Below are 25,378 nucleotides of genomic sequence, written 5' to 3' on the forward strand. Positions count from 1 at the left end.
AGATGTCAAGCAGAAGCTTGCAGAAGGATCCAAGCAGTAATTCTCCATCCCTTCCCCGAGCATCTCCAGGATTGTCCTACCTAACACTTCATGTAAACATGGGGCTTGTGACTCAAGCCTCCAGCCCCAATAGGTGGAGAGAAGTTTCCTCGCCTCGGCTGCACATGGTCTGCAGAAGTTTGGCTGGAGTAGAGCGCGGAGCCTGGGTGGGAGCGGCAGCGTACTTAGTGCTGCAGGCGGCGGCGGCGGCGGCGGCGGCAGAGCAGCAGGAGGCGGAGGCGGGCGGGGGGAGGGGAGGCGGCTGGGGGGGCGGAGGGGGCTCTTGCCGCCACAGCTCTCTCGCCGCCTCTCCCCCCCGGCGGGAGCCGCTCTCAGCCTCTTTGCACTAGTCGCTCCGCTCTCTCGGTCATGTGACCTTAACGTAACCGGACAGGAAAAGCCCCGCCGCCGCCGCCGCCGCCGCGCCGGAGACACCGACCGCGGCGGCAGCAGCAGCAGCAGCGAGAGGCAGAGGCGGCGGCGGCGGGGAGAGCACGGCCAAGGCTGCCCAGCGGTGCCTCCTCCACACCCCCCGCCGCAGCAGCACCGGCGACAGGTAAGCGCGCACCGCCTCCGCCTCCCGGGGCCGGTGCCCACGTGCCGCCCCCGGCCCGGGCTCCGGGAAAGCGAAGGGGGGGCGGGGGCCACCGGAGCTCGCAAACGGTTCCGGCAGCGACGGTGGCAACAAAGAAGACGAATGACCCCAGTCCCGGGGCTTCAGGTGAAGGCAGGCGGAGGGCCCGGACCACACGGGGACCCGGTTCTGGGAAGCGAGGGCATGGGCGCCCCGCAGGGGCGGGGGCGGCTGCGCCTGGCGCCGGGGCTCTGGCCGCCTGACAAAACCATCCCCCGGAGCCAGGCGGCGGCGAGTCGGCGGCGGCTCCATCCGGGGCTTTGCGCGAGGGGGAGGGGACGGAAGCCGAGAGGGCGGGCGGCGGAGCGGAGGAGGGAGGGAGAAAGGGGAGGGGGGCGATTCGCGTTCCGTTCCCCGTCGCCGGTCCCTCCCTTCCCGCCGCCACCGCGAAGCGCGTCCCGAGCGGCGGCGGCCGGTGAGCAGCGTCCCGCGCTGGAGCCCCAAGAGGCCGGCCCGTCAGGTGCGTAATCCTTCCGTAATCGCCTCGCCGCCGCCTCCTGCTGCTACCGCCGCTGCTTCTTCGGCGGCAAGGCTGCGAGCTGCGGAAGTGGGTTTGGGGGAGGGGAGCGGAGAGGGAGGGGGAGGGGAGGGATCCGGTCCGACCGGAGCAGGCCCGGCCTCTCTGGCGCTTCTCCCAGCTGCAGCGGCTCCTACAGCTGCTGCCGCTACTGCTGCGGCTCCGCCTCCCCGCTCGCGGGCGGGGGCGCGCACGCGCGCTTCCGGCGTCCTCGGGTCTCGCGCTGTCTCCCGCTCTCGCGCGCGCTCTTCCCCTCGCCCTGTCTGGCCACCCCCCCCCGCCCCCGGCGCCGGAGCTGTTGCGCCGGCCGGGGCGTTGCGCACGGCGTAGGCGTCGGCATTGTGTTAAACTCCGCGGGACTTGGGCGAGCGCGCGCGCGCACGCGGGACTGAAGGAAGCGGAGAGCGTGCGGCGCGGCCCGAGTGCGTCGCTCCTCCTCTCCCCGCAGCCCCTCGGGGATGGGGGCGGGGCCGGGGTGCGCGGCGCCCGGCCCCGCCCCCGGCCCGGCGCCCGCCCCTTGGGGCGGGGCGAGGCTGGCGGGACTAGGCTGAGTGGGCGGCCGTTGAGACGCTTTCTGGCAGGGGGTGGGGGTGTGAACGCGGGCACCCTTGGGCGCTGCCTGGGCCGCCCGCTGCAGCCCGTGCCGCGGGGGTGGGCGCGCTGGGCGGCGGCCTCGAGCTTCCGCTCCACGGGGTATCTACGCCTCCGGTAAGGCCGAGGCTAGCCCAGAGCTGCGCTGTGGTTGCTGGCTGCTTGGCCTTGGGCCTTGGGGCCGGCCTCCGAGCCGCGCTCCCGGCCGATGTGGCCATCACAGCCGGGTAGGGCTCCGCGGAGGGGAGGTTGGGGCGCGGAGGCTGCTTCCCGGGGCCGGAGTCGTTTTCTCGGTGTAGCAAAACCCCCAAACCATTCATTTTTAAACAAGGCTGCAAAGAGAAGTGGTAATGTAAAAGATGCTTAGGAAGCGAGGTTTTTGTCCCTTTTAGCTGGTAGTGAATTAAGAGGGCAGTAAAGAAGAAGGCAGGGGTAGCAGAGCGGGCAAGAAAGTGGTTGGGCAGAGTGACAATGTAGTTATTGCTACGCCGTTTACTGCGAGAACTTCAACTGCTGAACTCCTAATTATGCCGTAGGGAAATAACCCAGGCTCGTTGCCCCGCCCCCAGTTTGCGGTGTTCCTTAGCTCTTCATCATACAGTGGGCCCCCTTGGCGTGGGAGTCTCAGGTCTATTCATTTTCATGGGTTATTGTTTTAGTAAAATAAAGCATTCAACAGATCGGAATCACGGGCTCAAGCAGAATTCCAAGGTGCTCTGGGTTTCCTTAAACAGGCTGTCCAGTCCTTCCTAGGACCGGCACTCTATGTTGACCCCTAATGGGTCACTGGAGCAGGGTGTAAGTATCACGAGCATTTTAGTCTGAGGGGCCTGAGATTTTATTAGAAAATCAGAATTAAGACATTTTAAACCCTCATTTCTCTGATTTATTACAAGCCAAAATTAATTGTTAAAGGAAATTTTTATTTTGCATTCTAAGTGATCTTAGTGTGTGTCCAGGGCATTTTCAAACTGTTAAAAGTAATTTTGAAGAAGGAAGTTTACGACTAATAATACATTCCTGTAAATGGGCATTTGTCACTTAATAAATGTGTGGTTTGTATAAGTTTATTTTCTAGCCAAAGACTTGACCTGTGTTGAAACCATCACAAGATCTCAAAGTGCAAGAAGTGGTATCAGTGCCACAGATAGTCAACAGTGGAGGAACCCTGTTACAGGATGGCAGATAAACCACCCCTAAAGCTTTGCTGCACAGTTCAGCTGCTTACTTGCCAGTTTGAAAGCTTCTCTTCAGAGAGGACGTAAATAAACGGTGCTCCGCCAACTCTTCCAGTGGAATACTCCAGCAGCAGAGAATAAACATTAGATGTATTTGGTCATAGAATAAAAGCTATGACAGTTTCTTTTTTATCTTAATGGTTAATCTGAACTTTGCACTATCCTCCAAAATCTGCACTTTTGTGATATAAAAATTTTATTAAATTATATAAAATTACATTTACCCCAGTTCCTCCAAGAAGATGCATGTCCCTGCGTAAGGGGATATGCTTTTTCCCCAGCTTGAGAATCACCAACATAGAGGTGGGAAGTGAAAGGAGATGTCTAAGGCTGACCTATGGTGTTGGCTTGGGATCAGCTTCTTTGGAGTTGGGAGACTCTCCTACCATTTCTTACCTGTGGCTTGTTGCTTCATCCCTAGACCCACTCACCTTTCTGTGAAGTAACTTTGAGACTTTGGGCAAGTAGTGTAGCGCCAGGCCATCACAGTAAGGGAGGAACTGCTGGTCAGCTGGAGACTTTACCATAAATTTCAAAATACACCTGACAAAAGGTGTATTTCCTACTTCTTTATGATCTTTGGGTCACAAAGCATGACCCTGAAAACCAAAAAGGGAATTGAGAATTTTTTTTTTCCCCTGAAGAAAAAAAAATTTTAACATTCTAAGCATTAGGTCAAGAACACTTCTTAACCTTTTTTATACTCAAGTAGGTTATAATTTTTATTAGCAAATTAAACTTAAATAATTAAATATTACTTTGAATCCATAGTAAATAAGGTTGTGTTTTACAGTGCTGATATGCCCTTGATGCAGTCCGTAGCCACAGAAAGAACACTTACAAGGAGTTGGCTGGCCAAGATGGTGAAGACTTTTTTTTTTCGGTACAAAGGCCAAGTTTGAGGCTGGTATTTATGCTCAAATGCAGAATCCCCAGCTCACATGCATGAGGTTTGCATCATGTGACGTTCTCACATCAAGAAAGCTCAGTGTGCAAAGATAGGAATTTGTAAAACACTTTACTGTATCTGGTTAAGTACTTACCAAACAAATCTTTTACTTTACAAGAGACTTTCATGTACAGTTTCTTTAAATATTGTGCACCCCTAAGTTCTGCATGAAGCAAGGGTGAACTTCAAAATAACGTGAGAACAATTTCAAAGCGTACACATGTTCTTCTATGCCCCACCTAGTCATTTAGATTCTCCATGTCCCCAGAGTGATTCTGAACAGGGATTGTCTAAGTGTGGTCTACGGTCCCTTGTGAATCCCCAGGACCCTTTCAGGGTTCCGTAAGGTCAAAGCTATTTTCATAATGATACTAAGATGTTACTGGCCTTTTTCACTGTTGACCAAATGTGTCAACATTGGGGAGATCTGCATAACTCAATGAGCTGACATTTTCGAAATAACCAACGGACAGTGTTAAAAGTCATGAATGGGTAAACGATCCATTCAGAGTGTAAGAGACAGCAATGAATTTTACTGTAATAGAGCAGGAAAATTTCATTCATTGATGTATAAAACTTTTAGATCGCACAACTAACCTTTAAGAAACTACCGCTTGTCAAGTTTTGGTGTAATATCAAAGAAAAATATCCACAATTACCTGAAAAGGCTATTTAAATGCTTTCTTTTTTTTTTTTTAAACTGAGTATGTGGGTGAGACTAGATTTTCTTTAATACTCAACCAAAACAGACATCACAACAGAGTAAATGGAGAAGCAGGGTGAATGCAGAATCCAGTTGTCTTCTATCGAAGAGATTTGTAAAAATATAAAAAGATACCACTTCACTATTTTTTTTGTTATTTTGGAAGATATAATTTTTTTTCACAAAAATGTGTTATTTATCTTAACATGCAGCGGGCTTATTATTGCTATGTCTAATTGAACTAATAAATGTTTTTAAATTTCTCAGTTTTAATTTCTAATATAAATATCAATAGTTATATTCCATATAAACGAAAGCTCTTGATATCATCAGTAATTGTAAAGAGTGTGAAGGGGTCCTAATACCAAAAAGTTTGAGAACCCCTGAAATAAAATATTGAAGTGAATTAGTCAGTTAAGACTTTGAGTTAAAATATATTTGGAGCTCCTCTCTGGCATACATGGAGCTACACCTATAGGTGATTATGTTTTCTTCAGATTAATTTTACTAATCATCATACAACATATGAAAAAGGAAGGCAATCTCTACTTTGGAAGGTTATTAGAAGCAAATTAGATTAGGTTTTAAATTTTGCTGTGTGGTCACATCCACATCTAAGTTTCCTTAAAGTTGATTGTAGCATAATACCTTTCGAATTATCACTTTAATATCAACTCTTTATTAGCCATAAATCTCTGACCTGCTTCTCCTTGACATCTGAACTATCCCTGAACTGCCTCCTTCTGACCTCAACTTACACTCAGAAATTAAAAACTAATTTTAATGTTAACTTAAGCAAAATACAATTAAAAAGAAATCTTTTACAAATGCAGTGCTTTCCAAAGTCAGAATAAGTGCCACTGGTAAGTGTGTGTCCCTCCTTTTTCTAATTACTATGGGGAGGATTGACTAAAGAAATGTTAAGAAAAATATGTCAACCTATCATCACAACTAAATACATTTCCTAGCCTCGAAATACGGTTTTAAAATATATTAAAATTCAAACAACCAGCCTCATTCAAGTTTACTTTATAGGCCCTCAAATATTAATTATTAATAATACTAATTGAAAAAGCAGTTTTTTCCTCCTGGTAAGTGGTCTAAACTACTTGAAAGAATCAATCTTATTTGTGGGTAGTGCTTTTTCTATTACTGAGGTATCCTGTGCATTTCAATATTCATTTATGCTTCACTTAAATAAAATCAAGTACTCCAGAGGACCCTTTTAGTGCCCTTGAAATGGGTAATCTAAGTGGTATTTAGTATCTTAGAAGGGCTATTATCTTTAAAAAGTGAATCATCAATTCCCAAAAGCTGTTTTGGTCTCCTGTTCTTATACCAAAAGTGAAGGAGAAACTTGGGTTGTCAAAATATAATATGATTACATTCATCCCATTCAGCTGTTCCTCCAAAAGATGAGTAATTTACTTAAGGATCAGCCCACCGTGTGCTGTGTGATGGCAGCTGAAAGCACTCGACATCTAGGTAGTATCCCATTTTCAGAGTGATAACAGTGGTGAAGACAAAACCCAAAGCATTAAATAATGTAAATGATCATTTGTATTTGGCTTTGGAAAGTGTTTTTAATTTATTTCAACATATTATGTCTTACAGTCTCTGAATTTACTTAAGAAAAAAGCCACTTTGTACACATATACGTACATAAAAAGGCATTCTGTGAAATCTCACTTTTAAGAATTGACTCCCCTCTTTATCTGTACTTGTCTTCAGTTCCTGTCTGCTCACTATTCTGATTTAGGAAAGACAAATGATTTTTTTTTTACGTTCCATTTATAGCATTGAATGGGTGGGGGCTTTATATAGATAGGTCTTCAGTTTTACGTCAGGTTGTTGGCCCTCTGTGACTACGACTGGTAAGAACTTACAGGAATGACCTATAGAGCAAGGCAGTGTCGTGGAAGGAGCGTGAAACTTACACCCAGAAGACCAGGGTTCAGTGGACTCCTGTTCGTTTACAGTTTTAACCTCTTTGAACTATCATGTAATGATTTAAGGATGTGACTTCTAGAGTCGGTCACACCTGCCTTCTCCAAAGACTCTCTGACATAAATTACAGACAAGACTTCGGAGCTCCAGACCAACATTACTTACCGACAGGTACCCTACAGCCCTACCTGGCATGTCTCAAAAGCATCTCAATCCCAACATGTCTGGACCTAACCTCATGATCTTCCCCCACAAAACTGGGTTTTTGCCTGTGCTCCCTCCCCTGGGGGGAGCCCCATGCTTTATCCAGTTACACAAGTTAGAAATCTGGGGGTTACCTAGGACACCTTGATCTCCCCCACCCTCCTCCACTGAATCCACCAACAACCAGTTCTGCTGATTTTTTTATCTTCTGTTTTTCAAATTCTGTCCATCTCCCTCCATCTTCATCGCCACCACCCGGTCTGTCATCTCTCTTCTAGACCACTAGAAGACCTCGCCTCTCAACCACTTCTAACAGGCCTCCCCTTGCCCACCTCTTTGCCACCACCCCCTATTTGGTTAGCCCTTCAGCTGCAGCCATCTCATCATGTAGATCAGCTCAGAATGATATTTACATCGTAGACATCTGGTCATGTCACCTTTCTTCAAATCCCCTTTGGGAGCTCCTCACTGCTCTTAAGATATGGACCAGAATCCTTAACAAAACCTGAGTCTTCAGCTTCACCTGCCTCATTCTTCTCTGGCTCTTTGCCCTTCTGCCACATTGACCTTCTTTTAGTTCCTCGGTTGCATCTTGCTCCCTCCCGTCTTAAGGCCTTTGCAAATGCCGATCCCTCGGCCTGGAATACTCTACCTTTGCCCAGTTAACTCTTCTCGTTCTTTAAATATCTGCTTAACTTGCATTTCTTCACAAACACCTTTCCTGACCCACAATCCCCAAATTAGACCCTAGTTTTATGACCTCATAGTTCCTTATATTTTTCTTTGATAGTTCTTATCAGAGTTGGCTATTAGAAATCTGTGTACTTATTTGATTATACCCTTGAACTCTGTGTATTCTTCATACTTGTATCCACTGTCCCTGGAACCTTAGAAAGCTCTCATCATGTGCATTACCACTTCCCAGATCTGCTTCTTAAGAGCTAGCTCTGCATGTGGGCAAGTTAAACTTAACTTCCCTAAGTCTAAATTTCTTCTGGAAAAAGGCTAATTAATCCTTGACACATAAGTGGTCATTTATTATTAATGCTGTGGTTATTATTATAATTAATAATGAAATAAATAGTAAGAAGACCATGGTATTGACCAGGATTAAATGATGTATGTGAAGGGTTATTATAAACTATAAAGCACTATTAACATAATTATTAGCATGAAGAAACACGAGGTGACATTTTAAAATTGAAAAATTCTTCCAAAATATAGCACACATTAAATTGATGAGAATTTTGGGGTTAATCTAGGAAAAATAGAAATTGAACTTTTACCCCCAAATCACCCAACTAGTCAGGGGCCAACCGATGATTGGAACTTGACACTCTTCTCCTCTCTAAGCATGTAGTTTTTAATTTAACAAATATTGAACCTCAGACAGTATGCTTAGGCACATGGGATAAAGTAATAAATGATAAGTAGTACTCAATGCTGGCTTTCCAGAAGCATCAGGCAGGTTCACAGAGGCTCTGGAGGTAAGAAGACCCTCCAGTCTTGAAGGTCAGGGAAATTTTGCAAAGGACAAGTAGAGCTGGGGGGGAGGGGCAGGCGGTCAGTGGTGGTCCCTCTGCAAGTGGCACGTTCAAAGGTCCTGCACAGAAGTTCCAAGGCCCAGTTCAAACAGGCCCCGTCTCCTGACCATGTGAGTAGAAATCAGGTTGCTGAGCTGCTCAGCTTTGAGAGGGAGGCCCCTGAGCAGTGAGTGTTATGTTCTGTTAGGAGCCCAGGAATGGCCTGGGCATTCAGGACCTTTTCTGGGCAAAGAAAACTGCAGATTATCTCAGTTCACCCAGAATTTCCCGAGTGAGTGAAATACATCATTCTGTCTTCCTTATCGTCAACATAAACTGGATTTGTGATCATGCTTGGACTTCAGAACAACGAGACACTTGTTGATCACTTGGTAAGGACCACCAAACGGAGAGTCTTGTATCAAGAAAACAATTAGGCACAACTTAATGTCATAAAGTAAAATTTTATGTTGTAATTTTTTTTGCATTAGAAAAAAATTTTTTTCCATATGTTGAATATAGTGCCACTGTCCTTCCTCTAGAAGTATATCCTGACATTATGTCCTGTCTCCCTTTTTATGTTGAAAAGCCCTCCATTCCTAGCAGGTATGTAAATATTTTATGTCTTTTCTTTCAAAATAAAGAGGGAGCACACTCTGCTGGCCCCTCAGTTTCAAGGTTGCTTGGTTTGTTTTTAGTAGGTCTTGGCAGCCCGGAAGTCTGGAAACCAATGGTTTAGATTAGCACTAGAGCAGGGAATGCAGAGTGAGCAGCGGTGAGGTCACCTGTAAGCCATGTTGAGGAATCTGGGTTTCATCCTGAAGGCGGTGGGGAAACAAGAGGAGGATTTTCAGCAGGCTGGTAACATCAGATTTACCCTTGAAGAGATGGTGCTAGCTGTTCCATACGGATAGGTTGGAGAGGCTAGAGCTGGAAACAGGGAGATGAGTAGGGAGGTAGAGTTAAGGCGTGGGGTGGGATAAAGAGTTTAAATTGGTGGCACACGGGTGGCATATGAGGAGTGAGAGGTAGAGGCCTGGAAGGGGAGTCGGGGTTCCTGGCTTGCTCGAGGGGTGGGTGATGGAGCCACGCACTGAGCTGGGGGTACAGATGGAACAGGTTTGTGTCGATAGCTTTTATTGTCCCTTTTGGGATCTGAGTTGTTTTGCCTAGACTGAATTTAGGGTTCCTTTGGGGCAGCCAAGTGGGAGTGGACCAGATCACCACAGAAGAGTCTGCAGAGTGAGAAGTGGGCTGTGGACCAAAGGCAGAGGAGCAAAAGAGGAATCAGCAAAAGAGGAATCTTGATGGGGATTAAAATAGAGTAGCCAGAGGTGAAAAAACCAAAGTGCGGTGGCCTGGAAGCAGGGCCCGAGTATTTATGGAGCAGGAAGAAGGGTATTAAGTGCCGCAGAGAGGTCGAATAAGCTACTCTTCCATTGGGCTGGGGAGCAAGAGGCCATCAGTGACTTCGGTGGGCAGTGCAGGGCCATTTCAGTGCTGGCGGGCAGGAGCAACGTGGTTGGGTGAGCAGTCGATGGCGGTGGGAAGAGCAGATGTCCATTTCCTCAAAGGGGGGGTAGCCTGGAGCAGAGCCAGCCCATGAAGATGCTGCATCCTCAGCCTACGCAGCATTGTGCAAGTAAAGTCTCATGGAAATGATTATGAAGGGGGTCGTGATAAGGAAAGAAGATTGGGGAAAGGGCAGTACTGTCAGCTGGATGGGGATGGGGCAGGAGCTCCCTGAGATGCTCCAAGCCCGGTACCCACTCCTCCCTCTACCCTCTTACCCCGTTTTCTCAGGTTCATTCATATATGTGAGAATCTAGGGGGTTGTTTTTCTTTTTCCCACTGAGAAAGGCTTTTTGGTCTCTAGAGTAAAGAAGATTTTTAAAGATTGATCTGTATGGGATTTTCCCCCCGTGTGAAATATGTACATATGACACATTTTCTTTGTTTCTCCTTTCGTTTGGTTTTTCCACTTTTCAGACTCCGGACATGTGTTCTGCCTTCTGTATTTGAAAGACACATTCAGTTCATTTCCTATTCTAGATGCCCCTAAATTGAGATCCTAAAATAGATCCTAAAATAGTGGACCCTCTTTAAAAAGAAACATTTTGCAGTTTTATCATAGTTTTATTCTTATAATCTGAATAAGATACTCACGTTAGTCCGTTTATGGAACGAGGGGGGAGCCATACGTTTTGCTAATTCGAAGAGATGATATATATCCGTTCATGTAAAAACCCCAAACCTCAAAATCGTCTTATAAAATACTGATAAATTTGATGAAAATTTTATATGTCAAAAATCTCTCTAAAACAAAAGAGAGAAAAATATTAGCAACATATGTGACAAAGGGCTCGTTTTCTTTATATACAAAGGGTTTTGCAGATTGACAAGAAAAAAGAACAAATAACCTGATAGAAAATGGGCAGAGCTCATGAAGAGAAGCAAGAGGACATAAAAATATACTTCAATTCATCATTAAATGCATAGAAGGTAAAAAGTGATATTGGCAAAGATTCTTTAAAAAGTGATAATACCCAGTGTTGGCCAGAGTGTGGGGAAGTGGGTGGGGTGGATGGACACTATGGTGTGTCCATAATATTTGAATCTCTTATAACAAGTATATACACTTTAAAGTAGCCGTAAAAAATCCCCTATTAGTTTTAAACAGACATACTTGTATGTAGTGTGTTCCAAAAAATCAAATGAACCCCAGTTTAAATCCTACTTCTTGTTCTTAGGGATTCTATAATCTTGGGCAAGCTACCTGACTTCTCTAAGCCTGATTCCTCGTTTGTAAAATGTGGTTAGCAAGACATCAAATAGCTCAAGTTAGTGTGAAAGTAAATGAATGACATATAGAAATGATTGGTTAATAGTAAACACTCCATAAACAATAGCCACTTGTCATTACCATCAAGAGATAAACAGTGATGCATTACTGTACTTGTCAATGAAGGTGACACCTTGAAGCTGCCTGACCGCGTAGGTGTTCACTATCGGAGTCAGAGAGCACAATAAAGCAGCTCAGCCCAGGTTGTTCTGAAAGGTATTATACTTTTTGTAGAGAAAGGCAAGTTAGTAAGATGGGAAAGGAAGTGTTCTGGCACTCTTCAGAGAACAGCCTTGAAGGCAAGTTTCTAAAGTTATATCCTGGTGGAGGTCAGATGAGAGCGATGTTTCTTAGTCATTCCGGCTACTTTGCCACCTGGCAATGTCCCTGTCTCTTCTTCCTGATCTTCATGCTTTCGCCTTCTCTGACATACGCAGAAAACACTGGGGAGCTAAGTTCCCGATCCACGCCACTGACGTTCACCTGCAAGCAAGACTACAGTCCAGGTCTCTTCACGCTCAAACTCCTGCAAACAGGGATGGCTCTCCTGCCTCTCATGCTTGGATAGAGCTCTTGGTAGAAAACACGATACTTGACATTCTGGAGTCTTGCTTTGTGACCAGATCAGTCTCTTAAAGTATCATTCCACTTTGTTCATTTATTTTAGGGCGCACTTGTCAATTTCTGAATCTGCCAGATCATCCCTAGAACCTAACCCTAACCCTAGAACAGGAAAGAGGGTGTGGAGTTGAGCACCAGCTGAGTAAGAATCGATGTGTTTCTGTTTCTATTTTTGTTTTTAAGCTTACTGGTAATGCTTTCTCCACAGTCGCTTCCCTGCTTCTGAAGTTAAGCACCGTGGTTATCCATTTTTAATCGAATTAATTAATGTGTGATGGGCCTTTCCTTTTTAACTTTTTATTTTGAGATAACTGTAGATTTACGTGCAGTCACAAGAAATAATACAGAAAGATCTCATGTACCCTTCACCCAGTTTCCTCTAATGGAAACATCTTGCAAAATTCTGCTCCATCACAACCAGGGTATTGACATTGACACCACTGAGCTGCAGGACATTTCTGTCACCACGGGGCTCCCTCCTGTTGCCCGTCTACAGCCAAGCGTCATGGCCCTCCTCTCCCCTCGCCCCTCCACCACTAATCTGTTCTCCACTTCCGTAATTTTCAAGAATGTTATGTAAATGGAATCATACAGTATGTAACCTTTGGGGACATAATTCACCCAGGTTGTTGCCTGTTTCTGTAGTTCATTTCGTCTTAAGGCTGAGTAGTTTCCTGTGGGTTTGGGCATACCACGTTGTTTAACTGTTCAGCCATCGAAGAGCATCTGGGTCACTTCTGGTTTTTAACGGAGGAATAAAGCTGCTGTGGATATACAGCTGCAGATTTTTGTGTGAACCTAAGTTTTCATTTCTCTGGGATAAACGTCCATGTGTGCAACTGCTGGGTAGTATGGTAGTTACATATTTAATTTTTAAAGAAACTGCTGACTTTTCCAGAGCGGCTGCACCATTTTACCTTCCCGCCAGCAATGGCACGAGCAGTCCATTTCTCCGCGTCCTTGCCAGCACTTGATTGTTGTTCTTTTATATTTGGCCACCCTGCTAGGCATGTGGTGAATCTCATTGTGGTTTTAATCTGCTTTTCCCTAAGCGCTACTGAGCTGTCTTTTCATGTGTTTGTTTGCCATCTGCATATCCTCACTTCAAGTATTTTGCCCATTAGGTTTCTAATCTGATTGTTTTTGTACTGTTGACTTTTGTGAATTCTTTATATATTCTAGAGACTAGTCCTTTATCACATTTTTTTCTCCTGCTTTTTAGCTTGTCTTTTCATCCTCTTACCAGGGTCTTCCTCAGAACAAAAGTTTTTAATTTTTATGAAGTAGAATTTATCAATTTCTCCTTTTATGGTTTGTACTTTTGATGAATCCTAGATCCTCTAAGGTTTTATCCCATTTTTTTTCCCCAAAAAGTATAGTTTTGGTGTTCTACATTTAAGTCTGTGATGCATTTTTGAGTTAATTTTTATATAAGATATGAGACTTAGAGATCAAAGTTCTTTTTCTTTTCTTTTTTCCTTTTCCTTTTCCTTTTTTTTTTTTTTTTTTTGTCTATGGAAATCCAATTGATCCAGCACCATTTGTTGAAAATTGTTCTTTCTCCAAAATCAAAAATCTACTGTACATATTTATGTGGGTTTCTCTGTTCTATTCCATTGATCTATGTGTTTATCCCTCTGTCAGTACCATACAGCCTTGAATACTGTAGCTATATAATACATCTCGAAATTGGATAGACTGATTCCTCCCACTTTATTACTCTTTTTAAGAACTGTTTTAGCTATGCTAGTTTCTTTGCCTTTGCATAAACATTTTAGAATATTCTTGTCTGTATCTACAAAGAAAATCTTGCTGGGATTTTGAAAAGAATTATATCAAACCCATATATCAATTTGGAAAAAATTGATTTATATTATGTGTTCCTAAACATAAATACAGTATGTCTCTTCATTTATTTAGATCTTCTTTGATTTCTTTCATCAGCATTTTGTAGTTTTCAGCATACAAGTCCTATTCGTGTTTTGTTAGATTTACATCTGTGTATTTCTTTTTTTTTGTGATTATAAATGATATATTTCTAATTTCAGTGTCCATGTGTTCAGTGTTAGTATGTAGAATTATGATTGCATTTGTTTGTTTATTTATTTTTGGCTGCGTTGGGTCTTTGTTGCTGCACGGCATGTGGGATCTTCCCGGACCAGGGGTCGAACCTGTGTCCCCTGCGTTGGCAGGTGGAGTCTTAACCACTGCACCACCATGGAAGCCCTACAATTGGTTTTTATATGTTTATCTTGTATCCTGTGGCATGGCCAAAGTCACTTAATAATTCCAGGAGGTTTTGTAGATACCTTGGGATTTTCTATGTATATAAAAGTCATGTCGTCCACAAATAGGGACAGTTTTATTTCTTCCTTTCCTGTCAGTATGACTTTTATTTCCTTTCTTGCTTTATTGCTCTAACTAGAATATCCAGTACTATATTGAATAGTGAGAATGGACATCCTTGCGTTGTTCTCAATCTTAAGGAGAAAGCATTCGCTCTTTCTCCCCATTAAGTATACTGTTAAGTATAATGTTGATGTTTGTGTGCTGGGCGTTTATAAATGCTGTTTGCCTATGGGAAGGAGCACATCAGGAGTTTACTGATTTGATACACCGGCTCCCCCAGAGGCAGTTCCCCTACTACAAATAGATGGAGGCCACGTGGTTTACTGGAGTGAAGTATGAGGAATAAAGAGGTTAGAACCTGGGAGTCAGAACATTCCGATTTAAATTTTGACGACCCCCACCTTCTGGCCAGATGGGCCAGGCTAACTCCTTGCACCTCTCGAAGCCCATTTCCTCCTCCACAAAAGATGGGGAAGAGTACCCGTCCTGAGCCCTCACCCTTGAGGAGTAACCATGTGGGGTTATTATAGCCCTGCCAGCGGCAGCCCTGTCCACAGGGCAGGAGCTGGAGGATTGTCCAGACTTGGTGAGATCTTGGCCCTGCCCTGCTGTGGCCACACCCCAGCACCTTAATTTACTTCTCTCTCTGGAAGGTTTGCCAACTTCTGATGGATCATTAGAATTTGCGTTTGGAATCTTAAACTCAAAGACAAAAGATCCAGGAATGTTTGCTGTCTGGCGGGCTGACTGCTCAGGTCCATTTCCTGGTTCCTCCACTTACCATCTGTATAAACTTGTTCAAAGCATGCAGTCCCCAAATTCACCATAAATTTCATCATCTGTAAAATGGGAGTAACAACAGAACTACTTCACAGGGCTGTTGTGAAGACTGAGTGAATTTATGTAACGTTTCTAGCAGTGCCTGACATATTAGCCGTGACCATTACTATTGGTGACTATGAAGACACTACTTATTTGTGAATCATCTTTCTTAAAACAAAATTGTTTGCTTTGCAGATTTTTTAAAAAATGGATTTGGCCAACCATGGACTTATTCTTCTGCAACAGTTAAACGCTCAGCGAGAGTTTGGTTTCCTGTGTGACTGCACGGTTGCCATCGGCGATGTGTACTTCAAGGCACACAAATCAGTTCTTGCTTCATTCTCCAATTACTTTAAGATGTTGTTTGTCCATCAGACCAGGTAACTAACGTGGTTGATAACAATCTAATGACTGTAGACTCTGAACTCCATGGCCCTCTTCCCCACTGAACGTGCTCTGGGCCCTCATCGGGACCGTGGGTCTCGCTGCCTGTCCCTAGGCTCCCAGCCCCTCATGACCTCAGCTGCCCCAAGCAGCCCCTCCACCTCCGAGTAGCCACGCTGGGAGTCACCTACGCGGTCAGGATCGGCAGGATCGGGTCCGCTACGAAGGCAGCTTCCTCTCACTCCTCCGGCCCCGTCCCGGGTCTCCCTGCCCCAGACTTTGAGTATTTATCCTTGTCTTCTAATGAGAAGCTTGGCGGCATGAATCCCCACAATCTCCTTCTTTTCTCTCTTAAAATGTCTCAATCTCCTTATCTTTGCACAGTTTTTTGCTTCCCATCTCTCTGTCTTGGAGAAAAGGGCCTCTGGTTGTCTAAGGAAAACAATCTTCCTCCTGCCCTTATGCTCCCAGATCCTACCCTGTAGTGTTTATTCTGTACTTTTCATTTTATACTTGTACCCCCATTGCCATCCCCAAGCCTGTGAAGGCTCAGCCCTTCCATGACACCGCTGTCTACCTGCGTGATGGTGCTGCTTTTCCTTTGTTTCACTGTGGAAGCTCTACAAAGGATGACCTATGACCTCGCTTCTCCTCTCCTCATCCCACACTCTTCCTCTCCGTTGGCACTGTGGTTTCCACCCATCGCTCCACTGACATCATTTTTCCAAGGTCACCTCTTCATCAGAATCACCGCCCCTCCTAGCCTCTGTCGTCCTTGTCCTCTGCAGCATTTGCGACTGTTTTCTTCCTTCTTAAGGGTTGCCACCTGCATTTTAATGACTCTGAATCCCCCTTGTTTTTCTGCCTTCTCCACAGGCGCCTCCTGCAGTTTTGGTGAGTTGGGTCTCCACGCTGCTTTCTCTCTGCCTCTCCTGATGGGCGCTCATCTTTTCCTGGATCTTGCCTCTGCTGGAAACCAGTTGACAGCTCTGGGCTTGATCTTTCTCTGTCTCCAGAACTCTATTTCCCAAGGCCACAGGCTGCCTGCTGGACATCTAGAATTGAATATCCTCTTTTACCTCATTTTGCATGTCTAAAACTGAATTAAGTCCTCCCTGAAGTCCCTTCTGACTTCCCTATTTTTTTATCTTCAAGTAAGCCATACTAAAAATCTCTCTAAAATCGTATCCTATCTGTGCCCAAATCATGTTTTCTTCATAATTACCTCACATTAGTTCTTTCCTTCCCTTCTCGCTTCCATTTTCTAATCATTTTCCACGTTACTGTCAGATTAATATTCCTAAGCATTGCTTTGATTGGAGGGTGCCTTTGATCCGAAACCTACCAGATTGTGTTACTCCTTTGATTGGAAACCTAGAGGGCACCCATCACACGTCAAAATAGCACACAGATTCCTCATTCTGTCTTTCAAGGCCCTGCAGGCATGAAGCCTGACCTCCTTCCAGCCTGTTTCCGACCGCACGCCCACCTGGACCACACTTTGCTGGCCTTCTGCCCACTCCCTGAGTCCTAGTTTACACATCACCTCTTCCGTGACCCCCGCCCCCCAACAATCAAGTGAGCCGAAATGATCAAAAGCAGTCTCTTCCTCTCTCACGTTGCATAGCACTTTATTTATGCCATTTTGTAAGAGCAACATATTTTCCCTTTGTTGTTGTTATTTTCGTACTTACCGCCCCTCCTCATTTGTAAGATGCTTGAGGGCAGAGACTGGGTTTTACAAATGTTTTTGAACATTTGCAGGCTATAGTTCGGGTATTTGTACATAATAGCCACTTGATAAATGTCTAGAGGAGCAGAATGGGTGATTAGTAGGATTAATGGCAGGCGGAGCTTGCTTTATCTTGCGACACTAAGGACGCTCCTGTTTCCTTCATTGTCAGAGACATCGCAGCTAATAGGCACTGCAAGTCTCTACACAATGAATTAAATTCTCTTGCAAAGGGACAGGTTTTCATTTTGAGGAATAAAAGAATATAATGTAATGAGTTTTAAATAGATGCAGGAAACTTAAGTGTAGAACAGTAAGCAAATACCTTTCTAACAAAGGAATGTGATATTGGTGCAGAGAGGAGCCCCAAGTTTGAGCAACAGTGTGCTATTGCCCCAGAGCTGGCACGTGCCATTTGGGCTGCCTGAGGCCTTGACCACCTCTGGTGAGAGGAGAATACTGCGCGAAGACCAGAGCCATGCTTTTAACTGCTGGCTACTGTAGGGATAGACCAAGAATACAGTTTTTTCACACTTAAGAGAGTGTTTTATGTCTGCAGTTACCACTAGATGTCTCTGTCTTATGGACACTACTCTAAGTGAAAGTTTTAAATCATGTAGCACTGCAGACTTGGAGCTCTCAAAAATAAAACAGAGACAGGCCTTGCTAAGTACAACCTCTGGCAACATCTCACATTATTTTAAAATCCTTATTTTCAAAGTTCTTTAAGCCCAACCTTTACTTGAGGGGTCTAGTGAAGGAAAGATTGAAAATGTAAATGACTGTGAAAGTTTACAGGAAGGGCTTGTAGCTGTGCTAAAACTATATTTTTCGTCCATAAAAGTGTTACGTCAAACAGACATCTGCAAATCAAACCACTTAGGTGTAGGCATATTGTAGAGAGCTGTGTCCTTCCCAGAGCACTTGGAAATGACCAGAGTGGCCCAGAGCGAGCTTGGGCGAATCGACAGGAGGTCTGCCTGACTGGGAGGGAGAGCTGTCAAGGACAGCAATGGCTGGAACGTGACATAAGAACTTTTTTGGGTTTTTTTTTAATTGGTTGCTAACTTTTTTTTTTTTGGCTGCATTGGGTCTTCGTTGCTGCACACAGGTTCTCTCCCGCTGCGGAGCACGGGCTCCAGGCGCGCAGGCTCTAGAGCACAGGCTCAGTAGTTGTGGCGCACGGGCCCAGTTGCTCCGCGGCATGGGAGACCCTCCCGGACCAGGGCTCGAACCCGTGTGCCCTGCATTGGCAGGTGGACTCCCAGCCACTGCGCCACCAGGGAATCCCTAAGGAGCTTTTTAAAATAACTTCTGAAGTGTCTTGAGTGTGTCTATGTGCTTCTGCTTTAAGAAAAGAAAAAAAAATGAACAAATCAGGATATATTGGTGTCTGGAAACCTCCCAGAGCCCTGGGCACTTGTAGTAAACCCCAGGGACACGCCGCTTTCCTCTCCCTGGGGGCTCCTCACCAGCTCTGTGGCCCCTGGAGTCCTTCCTTCTCCCTCTAAGCCTGGCTGAAGTGTGGACCCGGCCTCCCCAGCCCATCCCTTCTTTGCCATCAGAAACTGCATGAAGTTCTTTAAAATTTGAGAGATTTACTGTCCAGTCACCTCCCTTCACAGTCGGTAGACAGAGGACAACCTATACAATAACAAATAAGGGGAAATTATAAAACTTACAACAAAGTTTTTCTGGAAAGGGGCCCTGCTTTGTATTTACCTCTCATGGATGCTGAAAAATATAGCCCTGCTTTGGATTTCTGCCCTCCCTCTTCTTTGCCCTGGGGGCAGAGGGGCTCGCTCTCCCCTCCTCCCGCCTGGAGGAACATTCCATCCCACAAAACAAAAGGTGCCCTATAGTCTCCTGGGGGTGATTTGCATCTCTGAAGGCCTGTGGCTTCCGGGTTCATTAGGCCTTTGCCTGGCCCTGGAAAGATCCCCACTAGTTAAGTCTTCAATCTGGAGTTGATTGCTTACATTGTGAAAGTATTCCTCACCACACCTAATCCCTGCAGCTTTATTTTGAATATTGAATTTCCCTAAAGCATCTAAATATGTTCTAGTATACACATAATATTGTTGGCACTTACCTTGTGCTTAAAGGGAGGACCACCTGCATTTGCATTCCTATGTAAAGGAATATAAATAACTTAAAGGACTATAAAAAGACTCCCAATAAAGACATGAATGATCTGTGTGTCTTTTTTAAAAACAGAGTGACATAAACTCTTCCTCTTTATACTGTCAAAGGGGTACTGGTTTTTAGGCTTGATCTTTATTCTTTGGCTTCCATACTTTATAGTCAAACATTTTCCACATGATTATTTGTATGCAGTCATCTTGAAATATACACACATTGATAGCGATGCAGTAATTATTCAAATCTGTTTTGTCACAAATTGCTATTAAAGTCACTTTCCCCCCTTTTTTTAACAGAATAAAATATTAAATTTAGAAGAGCAGAATATACCGATACTATTTTAGCATATTGGAAAATATTTGTTAATAAGATAAATAGCTTAATAGTAATAGTAAATCATAATAGTAATAAGTGGTATAATCAAAAATGATTATAAATTCTAAAGGCATTCAAGGAAGGTGTCTTTAAAGTTAAAAAATGCCCTGTCGGGCTTCCCTGGTGGCGCAGTGGTTAAGAATGTGCCTGCCAAGGCAGGGGACACCGGTTCGAGCCCTGGTCTGGGAAGATCCCACATGCCGTGGAGCAACTAAGCCCGTGCGCCACAACTACTGAGCCTGCGCTCTAGAGCCCGCGAGCCACAACTACTGAGCCCTCATGCTACAACTCCTGAAGCCCGGGTGCCTAGAGCCTGTGCTCCGCAAAAAGAGAAGCCACTGCAATGAGAAGCCCACGCACCGCAACGAAGAGTAGCCCCCGCTCGCCGCAATTAGAGAAAGCCCACACACAGCAACAAAGACCCAACACAGCCAAAAATAAATTAATTAAATAAATAAATTTTTTTTAAAAATACGTTTAAAAAAAATTCACCGTCTATAGAATATATTCACTCAGTGTGTGATAGCACACATACCTCATAATATGTAGATATACATCTCACTGATTTATAATGATGCATTAGAGTTTCCCTAATGGCCCAGGGAGAGTTCTTGGGACCTTTTTATTATTGCTGCTTGAATCAGAATGCTGTTTCTGGGATGATACAAACACTAAAGTCTAAAAGTTAGAAAATCAATTTTGCCACAACTGCTTTAGGTACCTCAGATAAATCATTTAACTTTGGGGGACCTCAGCTTCCATGTCTGTCAGATGGGAATAATCAGATCTGCCTCATCTACTACACAGGGTTGTCTTAATGCTCCAAAGAATCTTGGTGCTTTGGCTTAGGAGTTAGACTCAAATTTAAATCCCAATTCCATTGCTTACTAACTCTGATATTGAGCAAGGTATAAATACCTTTGACCTTAACTCCTTATCTGTAAAATGAGAATTAATGGCAATTAAATGAGAAAATGCCTATAAATTCCAGCTGCAGGGACTTCCCTGGTGGCGCAGTTGTTAAGAATCCGCCTGCCGATGCAGGGGACACAGGTTTGATCCCAGGTCCGGGAAGATCCCATGTGTCGTGGAGCAACTAAGCCCGTGTGCCACAACTACTGAGCCTGCGCTCTAGAGCCTGCGAGCCACAACTGTTGAGCCCATGTGCTGCAACTACTGAAGCCCACGCACCTAGAGCCCATGCTCCACAACAAGAGAAGCCATGGCAATGAGAAGCCCGTGCACCACAACTAGAGAAAGCCCACGCGCAGCAATGAAGACCCAAAGCAGCCAATAAATAATTATTAATTAATTTTTTAAAAGATAACTGGAGAATATTAGAAACAATTTTTTTAAAAAATCCCAGCTACAGTTCTAACGATGAGGATGATTACATTTGATAAGGCACTGAGTTGTCCCAGAGCTGCTTTTCATGCAATCTAGCAGTGCTGGGGCAGTGATCTGACTCCATTCGAGCTAGAACGTGGTTTGCCTTTCCTGTTCTTCCCAGCTCTACAGCACTCCATCCTCATGCTGGAGAGAGCAGAGTGTTGCAGAGCAGGGGTAGTATGAGGTTTTCTGTTTTCTCGCTTTTGTTGTCTTGCTCTTAGGCACTAGTCCATCTCCCCCATGTTATATTGTTTGACTCTTACCTTGAAAGATCTGCTGAGCTCTGGACGGCCTTGGATCAATGCAGAGTCCTAGACATTTAGCTAAAAGATCTGCAGGTCAGTGGTTCTTAACCGTCTACTGGGTCACAGGCCACTCTCAGATAGAAAGCAATGGATCCTCTCCATAAAACACGAAGTTTTTTATATATGATATAATTTTACGTAGATTACTAGGAGAAAAACTGCTTCAAGAGTCTATGAGTTAAGAGCTTCCCTGGTGGCGCAGTGGTTGGGAGTCCACCTGCTAATTCAGGGGTCACAGGTTCGATCCCTGGTCCGGGAAGATCCCACATGCCACGAAGCCTAGAAAAAAGCCTGCACACAGCAACGAAGACCCAATGCAAGCATAAATAAATAAATTAATTTAAAAAAAAAAAAAAAGAGTCTACGAGTTAAGATACCACATTTGTTTAACATGAATTTTCCTTTCTCAGTCCTTTAAAATATCTTTATTGTATTTCTCTCTGTTCTTAATAGGATTAGAGTTAAATTATATAGGTTCCAGTATTCTAGTTCATGAAACGAACAGTAAGATATATGTGAGATGTTCTTGTTTCATTTGCCTTTATAAGTACCGGGTTTTTCCCCCAGGCTTTATGTTATCATTTGAGTCATGAATTGACATTCACTCACAGACTTGTTTTTTACTTGTCTCTTTCAGTGAGTGTGTCCGTTTGAAACCCACTGACATCCAGCCTGACATCTTCAGCTACCTCCTGCATCTGATGTACACAGGGAAGATGGCACCTCAGCTGATCGACCCGGTGCGGTTAGAGCAGGGGATCAAGTTTCTCCATGCTTACCCACTGATCCAGGAGGCCAGCCTGGCCAGTCAAGGAGCCTTTTCTCATCCTGACCAGGTTTTTCCGCTGGCATCTTCCTTGTATGGCATTCAGATCGCAGATCATCAGTTGAGACAAGCCACCAAGATTGCTTCAGCGCCGGAAAAACTTGGCCGAGAGCCGCGGCCACAGACGTCCAGGATGAGCCAGGAGCAGGTGCCCGAGGCCTCCCAGCTCTCCCAGCTGCCCTCGAATCTGACCCAGGTGAATCGGACACACATGACCCCTTCGGACCCGCTGCAGACCTCGCTGTCGCCCGACCTTGTCTCCACTCCTGTTCCTCCCCCACCCCCCGGGGAGGAGACCAATCTGGAAGCCTCTTCCTCGGACGAGCAGCCTGCACCCCTCACCATAGCCCACGTCAAGCCGAGCATCATGAAGAGGAACGGAAGCTTCCCCAAGTACTACGCCTGCCACCTGTGTGGGCGGCGCTTCACCCTCCGGAGCAGTTTGCGGGAGCACCTCCAGATTCACACGGGGGTCCCCTTCACAGCCAGCCAGCCCGGAGAGAGCCGCGTGCCCCTGTCTCTCTGCAGCAACACGGCGGACCTAGGGAAAGACGCCATGGAAGTGCCTGAAGCGGGGATGATCAGTGACAGCGAGCTGCAGCACATCTCGGATTCGCCCATAATCGACGGGCAGCCGCACTCGGAGACGCCGCCGCCCTCAGACATCGCGGACATTGACAACCTGGAGCAGGCGGACCAGGAGAGGGAGGTCAAGAGGCGCAAGTACGAGTGCACGATCTGCGGCCGCAAGTTCATCCAGAAAAGCCACTGGAGGGAGCACATGTACATACACACCGGGAAGCCTTTCAAATGCAGCACTTGTGACAAGAGCTTCTGCAGGGCCAACCAGGCTGCTCGGCATGTGTGCCTCAACCAGAGCATCGACACGTACACCATGGTGGACAAACAGACTCTGGAGCTCTGCACCTTCGAGGAAGGCAGTCAGATGGACAACATGTTGGTACAGACGAACAAACCCTACAAGTGCAACTTGTGCGACAAAACGTTCTCAACTCCCAACGAGGTTGTCAAACATTCATGCCAAAACCAGAACTCGGACGTTTTCGCCCTAGACGAAGGGCGGTCCATTCTCCTGGGCAGTGGGGACTCTGAAGTGACGGAGTCTGACCACCCAGTGCTAGCCTCCATCAAAAAGGAACAGGAAACAGTGTTGTTAGACTGAATGTTACTTATCTTTTTAAAAACCTGTCATTTTTACAAAGACTATCTTGCTTCCCTTCCCCCAATTCAGAACTCTTGTTCTCCGTGGCATGACACAAACAGGTCCCGGTCCCTCCCTCCCCTCCCCCTGCCCCGTCCCCAGCCCCTCCTCCGTAAAGGCTTTGTGCATTATAAACCTGGAACGTATTTACTTTAATTCAGGGGATATTGGAAAGATAATGGTCAGTAGTACTTAGAAGCTCAAATAGACTTCGAGAAGTTTTCGATGATTTAAAAGCATACTTGCAACTAATGCAGGGTGTATAACAAAACAAAACAACTCGAATGCAATTTGGTAAGCTAAAATTATGACTTTCCCTGGGTAATAAGCCTTCCTTCTCAGAAAGACAATGTCTGAAAATACAGCATGCTTCTTAGAGATACAGTGGGGCTCTGTACTATGCAAAGTCTAGAGGTGTGGGGAAACTTTAAATCCAAGAAAACGTTCTTAGTATTTATCCTCGAGATGTCTTATTTCAGAATGCATCCTTTGAGATTATGTCCAGTTGAGAAAAATTATTAGTTAAGAAATCTACTTGAACAAAACACAAAAGAGAAAAAGTAATAATGTGATGGCAATCTTAATTTTGGGATAAAACATGACAAGCTGTGAGTTTGTGTGTTTGGAAGAGAAAATGTGTGGATACTTGATGTAAACAGGTGAATTAATGCAAATGCCTTATCTAATTGCTGGCTTCTTTCAAAGTTGAACAACAACAAAGTACTGTGTTTTAGTTTCTGACAAATTTGTCAGTTGTTTTAAAAATCAGATTTGAAAGTACTGTTCTGTACATTGTCTTTCTGAATAGAAAACAACATGCCATTCTAGCAGTTGCCAGTGGTAAATTTGTTTTTAGCACCAGTCAGCTGCTTTTAAATCAGTGTGTGTATGTGGGAAAAAGGATACAGGAATATGCATCTTACAGGGAAACTTGTGAGCAGATGTAGCAACTGTAATGACTTTAAATGTTAATGCTAATAGTTTACTGGCAACATTCATTGAAGCATCAAAACTGGCAAAGAGAAATCAGGACAAAACACTTAATTGCTGTTTGGGAAAAAACTTAATTTTGATGTTTAGTCTCCAATTTTTTTTTTTTAAACAGTGAAATTTCCTCCATTGGCCTGAAAGCAGTAAAAGTTGTCCATTAATCTTCCTTTAGGCCAGTAACAGAATGGTCTCACAGGATAAAACAGGAGCCAGAAATAAGGACCGAAGGGGAAAGGGAAGAACAGTTAATAACTGTGCTGTACGTATATGTTAAAAACTGAATATCCCGTCATCCTATTTCATGTATAGTTGAGTTCTCAGATTTGTAAGTTTTTATACATACTTTCATTGAATAAACATTTGACTAAATGGGTACATGACTTTATCTATGCATTACTTTGTCTACCCAAAAAGATGTAGGAAGGCCAAGTAGAGAGCATTGCCCCAAGAGTCCATTTCTTGCTGTGTCTCCTCCTCTCTCGATCTGTTGAACTTTGGGCAATTCCCCTACCCTGAGTGGTACTGTCTTTATTTGTAAAATGAAGACAATAATTGCGTTGGATCATAAGATTGTGAGAATCAAACGAGTCAACAACATAAGAAGATGCTATGAAGAATCAGGGTTTGACCACGCATGGGTCTAGATATTGTCTTATCCAACTTTTTTTTACAAGGAGGTAAAAAAGAGGCTACGAAAAAAAAAAAAAAAAGAGGCTAAGGTGTTTGCCTAAAGATGACATGAATACAGGCTATATAAACCTAGATTATTAAATATTAAGAGGTTTCTACCAATTTCATCTTTTTTTAAAAAAACTGCAGTAGTCCCCACTTATCTTCAGGGGATACGTCCCAAGAACCTGAAACTGTAGATAGTACCAAACCCCATATACCCTATGTTTTCCCTATACATACATACTTAAGTTTAATTTATTAATTAGACACAGTAAGACAATATTTGAATTGCCAGCATCACTGCTCTTGCGTTTTGGGGCCATTTTTAGTAAAGTAAGGGTTACTTGAACACAAGCACTGCA

General features: G+C 44.6%; 1 protein-coding gene across 6 annotated transcripts; it reads left to right on the plus strand.

Moving 5' to 3' along the window:
- The first annotated feature begins 343 nt into the window (after positions 1-343).
- Positions 344-24,711, plus strand: ZBTB2 (zinc finger and BTB domain containing 2). 6 transcript variants are annotated; one of them, XM_059940978.1, is made up of 4 exons: positions 344-595; positions 15,175-15,359; positions 16,240-16,257; positions 21,944-24,711. In XM_059940978.1, the coding sequence occupies exons 2-4, from the start codon at positions 15,187-15,189 to the stop codon at positions 23,313-23,315; spliced, it is 1,563 nt and encodes a 520-aa protein (XP_059796961.1). In that variant the 5' UTR covers positions 344-595; positions 15,175-15,186; the 3' UTR covers positions 23,316-24,711. The 6 variants fall into 6 exon arrangements, with proteins under 6 accessions (XP_059796961.1, XP_059796963.1, XP_059796965.1 ...); XM_059940979.1 differs by lacking the exon at positions 344-595 and adding an exon at positions 987-1,133; XM_059940981.1 differs by lacking the exon at positions 344-595 and adding an exon at positions 21,273-21,339 and having other exon boundaries at positions 15,313-15,359.
- Positions 24,712-25,378: the final 667 nt, after the last annotated feature.

Source organism: Balaenoptera ricei, chromosome 12, assembly GCF_028023285.1.
Source record: "Balaenoptera ricei isolate mBalRic1 chromosome 12, mBalRic1.hap2, whole genome shotgun sequence".
In the NCBI taxonomy this organism is placed as follows: Eukaryota; Metazoa; Chordata; class Mammalia; order Artiodactyla; family Balaenopteridae; genus Balaenoptera; species Balaenoptera ricei.

Bases quoted from the DNA above. Each gene is read 5' to 3' on its own strand.
- ZBTB2 (XM_059940978.1), top strand. From the start codon at position 15,187: ATGGATTTGGCCAACCATGGACTTATTCTTCTGCAACAGTTAAACGCT.